This window comes from Octopus bimaculoides, chromosome 30 (assembly GCF_001194135.2).
Source record: "Octopus bimaculoides isolate UCB-OBI-ISO-001 chromosome 30, ASM119413v2, whole genome shotgun sequence".
NCBI classification, from domain to species: domain Eukaryota; kingdom Metazoa; phylum Mollusca; class Cephalopoda; order Octopoda; family Octopodidae; genus Octopus; species Octopus bimaculoides.
This window is the reverse complement of record NC_069010.1, coordinates 9342595-9348313: the sequence shown is the minus strand read 5'-3', so window position 1 is coordinate 9348313 and position 5719 is coordinate 9342595. Positions and strand designations below refer to the sequence as shown.

At 37.9% G+C, this 5719-nt stretch overlaps 1 protein-coding gene across 2 annotated transcripts in view; it reads right to left on the bottom strand.

Moving 5' to 3' along the window:
* Positions 1-1859, bottom strand: part of LOC106869788 (uncharacterized) — a 10520-nt gene extending 8661 nt beyond the window's left edge. The window contains exon 1 of one of the 2 annotated variants that reach the window (XM_052978140.1): positions 1606-1859. In XM_052978140.1, coding sequence (XP_052834100.1) covers positions 1606-1816 — 211 coding nt within the window. In that variant the 5' untranslated portion in view covers positions 1817-1859. The remainder of the gene's footprint in view (positions 1-1605) is intronic. The other variant, XM_014915647.1, reaches the window with a different exon arrangement.
* Between the last annotated feature and the right edge of the window lie 3860 nt (positions 1860-5719).

Sequence of the window (5719 nt, the reverse complement as noted above, 5' to 3'; positions counted from 1 at the left end):
TATATATATATATATATATATATATATATATATATATATATATGTGTGTAGACACACGTATTTTGGTGGAACATTTGACTATACATATTGGCTCTCACCACTACATATATAAGGATTTTAACAGTTGTCATGGTCATCTTCAAATACATATATATATATATATACATACATACAAATATATATATATACATATATACATACACATATATATACATATACATACACATATACACATACATATATATACACATACATATATGAGCATACATATCTATATACACATATATACATACACATACATACATATATATACACATACATATATACATACATATGTGAGCATACATATCTATATACACATATATATATACATACATACATACATCAAGTTCTCAAATACAGCAAACCACCAGAAATCTCAGTCCCCTGTCGTCCCCTCTCTAAGGCCCAGCATCTGAAGATCCTTTCTCACCACTTTGTCCCACAAGAAAGCATCCTCAAATCCAGATCTTTTGAGAAATTCTTCAAGAGGATATTCATCATCTAATGAACACGCTCCTAATACCAAAGATTCTTTGAAAGCTGCCATGGTCAGAGTAATGTCCAAAATGAACCAGGACCACTTCATTCGAGCATGGAGATGGTTTAGATCTCATACAGAGGCAGTTGTTGAAACTGAAGGTGAATAACATTATATCAGGTCATCCCATAAATTCTGTCCGATTTTAGCTTTTTTTGAAATTGAATGAAATTTAATAGTATTTTAGAATGTCTAATGGAATTAAAAATTATTTTTATGCATTTGTTTACATTTAAACTAATTAAATATCATTTTACAGAATAATAGAATTAAAATTTCTTTGATTAAAACCCTTTCTAACATGGAAGTATCCAAAGAGCATTTGAGGCACAGAATGCTTTATGAGTACAAAAGAGGAAACTCTGCAGCCGAAGCGACTCGAAACAAAAGGAAAAGGTCCAATTTGTTTTTTTTCGGGAGTTTTTTTTGCAGAATCAGAATTTCCCTACTCGAAAATTGGGGATACGTCCGCCAAGAATTTTATTTATTTTTATTTTTTTATATAATTTTCGAATTTTTTAAAATCAGAGTTTTCAAGAAATTTTTGCGAATTTGTTTTCTGCACACAGAACTCACACAATTATTTTTTAAAAAATTCTTTAATATTTCGAATTAAATTTTTCTTTTTTAATCAGAGTTTAAAATATGGACAGTCCGTAATTCTTGGCTTAAATCCCAGCAATAGACCATTAAATGTGCTTATGGGGAGAAAAATATTGAAAAACATTAAAACATGTTAAACTGCCAAAGAAAGGCGGAAGGTAGGTGGTTTTAAGATGTGCTAAAAATAACAGCTATCCCTTGAATCACACAAAAAAATTTGTTTTAGTTTTTGCATAATTGTATGAATTCCCGTGTGGCAAAAATATTCCGAAAATTCCATAAGATAAAAAAGTTATGAGGGCTTTACATGAGGTGCTTAAAGCAGACTTCCACCATCAGATGATGGATAGCCAAGATAGACTATGCCAGCTGCTGGAGAAATAAATTTTACAACAAACTTTAATATTTTCTTTGGAACTTACAGAAGAATGGTATTCCTGGCTTTCTTTGTTTCTTTCTGCACACAGTTAATTGCCAGCGATATATGTTTAATTTTATACTCTTAAAAGATTCGTTACGCAAAGTGAAGCCGACCAAACGATAGAAACGCTTTATTGAGACAAACCAAGGAATAACAGGAATATTGGTAGAAGTTTTAAAAATGCCAGGGGAGATAACTCTATCTCTACTCATTTCGAACTTGCCGTGATATGGTCATCTCTACAGGTTTCCTATAGAAACCGTAGCCAGCATAGAAAACCCGTGCAGATGACCTTATCGTGTGATTAAAATGCACTGCAATTTTATTAGTTCCCATAAAGGGTGTACGTAGAGGGGACAATACAAACAAGCAATGGGGTCAAACAAATGGGGAATAAAACTTTATATGAAATACATGATTAGTGGGGTACTACTAAAGCAGCGCGGACCCGAACGCGCAGTCGCGCGTCCGCGCTAGCTAGTCTTGAGTGGTCGATCCTAACCCTAACCCTACCCCTTACCGTATCCCTAACCCTAACCCTATCCCTAACCCTAACCCTAACCCTAATCCGCGTGTGCAAATGAATACGTGTTTAGGGTTAGGATCGACCACTCACGACTAGCTATCGCGGACGCGCGACCGCGCTGCTTTAATAGTACCGATTAGTGGTATGTTACACGAAGATATGCATATATATATATATATATATATATATAAATGTGTGTGTGTCTGTGTTTGTCCCCCCACCAACACTTGACAACCAATGTTGGTGTGTTTACGTCCCCGTAACTTAGCGGATCGGCAAAAAGAGATCCGATAGAATAAGTACTAGGCTGACAACAGAATAAGTCCTGCGGTCGATTTTCTCGACTAAAGGCGGTGCTCCAGCATGACCGCAGCCAAATGACAATCATACACATACACAAACTTACAGAGACTGACAAACACACACAGAATCATACACAATCACACACAGACACTGACAAACACGTACACACGTACACGCAAACGCAGAAACAAGTACACACACACACACACACACACAAGCGCGTCTATGAAGCTATCCCATGAGTCAGTGCTGCACGGTGTAAGCTGAATCGGTGTCACCTACGTCTTTCGCACACCCGAAACCAGTCAATCAGTTCGATAGAAAGGAAACGAGAGCCGTCAGTCAACTTAGGTCAATCAACCAACCAACCGACCAACTAACCAACCAACCAACCAGCTAAAAACCCAATTTATAAGCAGATCGAAGTAAACTAGCGAAAAATACGTAGGACAGTCTGGTGTAAAGATATTCATTCATTCCCTGCATCATCATCTACAAACAACCACAACAATATTTAAATTATATATATATATATATATAGATATATACGTAGAGAGAAAGAGAGAGAGTATGTCTGCGGAGGAGGCAAGTGGTAAGGTGGACGAAGATAGGAATAACGAGAAGAAAGAAGGCGACAAGACGGACGTGAAGGTTTACAAACTTGAGCATGTCAAGGAGCACAAAACATGTAAATCGTTGTGGTTGGTCATTGACAACAAGGTTTATGATGTGACTGAGTTTCTGGACGAGGTAATTACGAATACTATATTTGTTTGTGTGCGTGTATATACGTGTATATATACATATATGTCTGTGTTTGTGTGTATATTTAATACAAAATATATCTGTATTTGACTGCATCTCTCTCTCTATATATATATGAAAGAATTTTTTTTTTCATTAGTATTTTTATTAAGATACGCGATCTGGCAGAATCGGTTAACACGCCGATCAAAATGCTGAATGGTGTTTTGTTTGTCCGTCTTTTCGTTCTGAGTTCAAATTATGCCCAAGTCGCCTTTGCCTTTTCCTCCTTTCGAAGTCGATAAAATAAGGCCCAGTTTGAGCCGTCGGTTCCCTGGAATCGAATAGCCCCTTTTTGCCTGTGGTAGAAAGCATTATTATTATTGTTTATAAGGTGACGAATTTGGCAGAACCGTTTGCACGCCGGACAGATGGCTGAATGGCATTTTGTCCGTCATGATGATCCGAGTTCAAATTCCGTCGAAGTCGACTTTGCTTTTTGTCATTTTGGGGGTCGATGAAGTAAGAAACTAGTTGAGTACTGAAGGTCAATATAATCGACTAGCCCCCTCCCCTCAAATTTCAGGCCTTGTGCCTATAGGAGAAATAATAATAATAATAATAATAATTTTTTTTTTCTTTTTGTAAAATGTGTCGAGCTAGCAGAATCGTTAGCATACCGGACTAAATGCTTAGCGGCATTTCGTCCGTCTTTACGTTCTGCGTTCAAACCTGACTGTCATATTTTCGTGATCTGGAAAATAAGTACCAGTTGACTTACTCACTTCTCCAAAATCTCTGGCCTTGTGCCAAAATTTGAAATCATCATCATCATCATCATTATTATTATTATTATTATTATTATTATTATTATTGATCTGCAAAAGTTATAGGATGACTCAATGGCCGAGAGTTTCGTTCATTGCCTCTTATCAAATGAACCAAAAAACTCAGTCCATCAGTCACTCTGTCATTTCTGCCAATTGTTAATAAAAATATGCTTTTGTTTTGATTTCTATTTTCCTGTTTGATTAACCATGCCAATATATATATGTTACTGGTGTCTGGTGTCAAAACTGTACTGAATCATGCTTACGACGATGAGGGTTCCAGTTGATCCAATCAACAGAACAGCCTGCTCATGAAATTAACGTGCAAGAGGCTGAGCACTCCACAGACACATGTACCCTTAACGTAGTTCTCAATGATATTCACCATGACACAGAGTGTGACAAGGCTGGCCCCCTTTGAATTACAGGTACAACAGAAACAGGAAGACAGAGTGAGAGAAAGTTGAATGAAACACCAACTAATGACAAATGCAAAAGCAGCTGAAGTAATGAGAGAGTCTCCAAAAAAGCAAAACCATATGGATCAGAAGATTTTTTCCTCTGCACCCCCAGGGCTGGTCTGGTTATATTTCAATATTCTTCCATCCAACTGCTAAGTCATTCAGTCTCAAACGACTTAATTCCAAATTACACGCTTTTGTATCTTTGATAAGAAACCCACTTGTACGCTGACAACGGTGTTGTAGTTTAAAGTACAAAGCAAAGGATCTTTGAACTTTTGTGGTGGATAAAATTTCATTGTTAAGCCTCACAATAAATCTTGATAAAACTGTTATCCTGTTATAAATTTTGTTATATAATTTGGGGAGGCACATGAGATGCACCATTTTGAGCGTGGCCGTTGCCAGTACCGCCTGACTGGCTCCCGTAGGATTTTCGAGTGAGATCGTTGCCAGTGCCCCTGGACTGGCTCTTGTGCGGGTGGCACATAAAAGACACCATTTCGAGCGTGGCCGTTTTCGTGCGGGTGACACGTAAAAGCACCCACTACACTCTCTGAGTGGTTGGCGTTAGGAAGGGCATCCAGCTGTAGAAACTCTGCCAAATTAGATTGGAGCCTGGTGTTGCCATCCGGTTTCACCAGTCCTCAGTCAAATCGTCCAACCCATGCTAGCATGGAAAGCGGACGTTAAACGATGATGATGATGATGAATTTGGGGAGGCAATGTGAGCAATGTTTGAAGTCTTTGAGAAATTGCAAATGTTGTGAGTATAGAAGCTACTTTGCAAACTGTATGGCAGATGGAAGAATTCCAAAGCATTTACTTTACCAAAAACTATGTTCTGGTAAAAGACCATCGCACCTCACTTGCTGAAGTTAAGATACAATGGTCACCTTAACCCTTTAGCATTTAAAACGGCCATATCCAGCTAAAATATTCCACATGTTTTATGTTCAAAGTAGCCAGGTCTGGCTTCTCACACCAACCTTACAATATACTAGTTACCTCATCAAAATCTCAAAGCTACAAAATAAATCAGATTGGCCTCAGCCAGCCCACTTACGCGTACCTTCCTTCATTGGACACTAAACTCCGCTTGCGAAGACCTGTTGAGGCAAGTGAAATCGAAATCGAGATAAATTGGACACTAAACTCCGCTTGCGAAGACCTGTTGAGGCAAGTGAAATCGAAATCGAGATAAATTGGACACTAAACTCCACTTGCGAAGACCTGTTGAGGCAAGTGAAA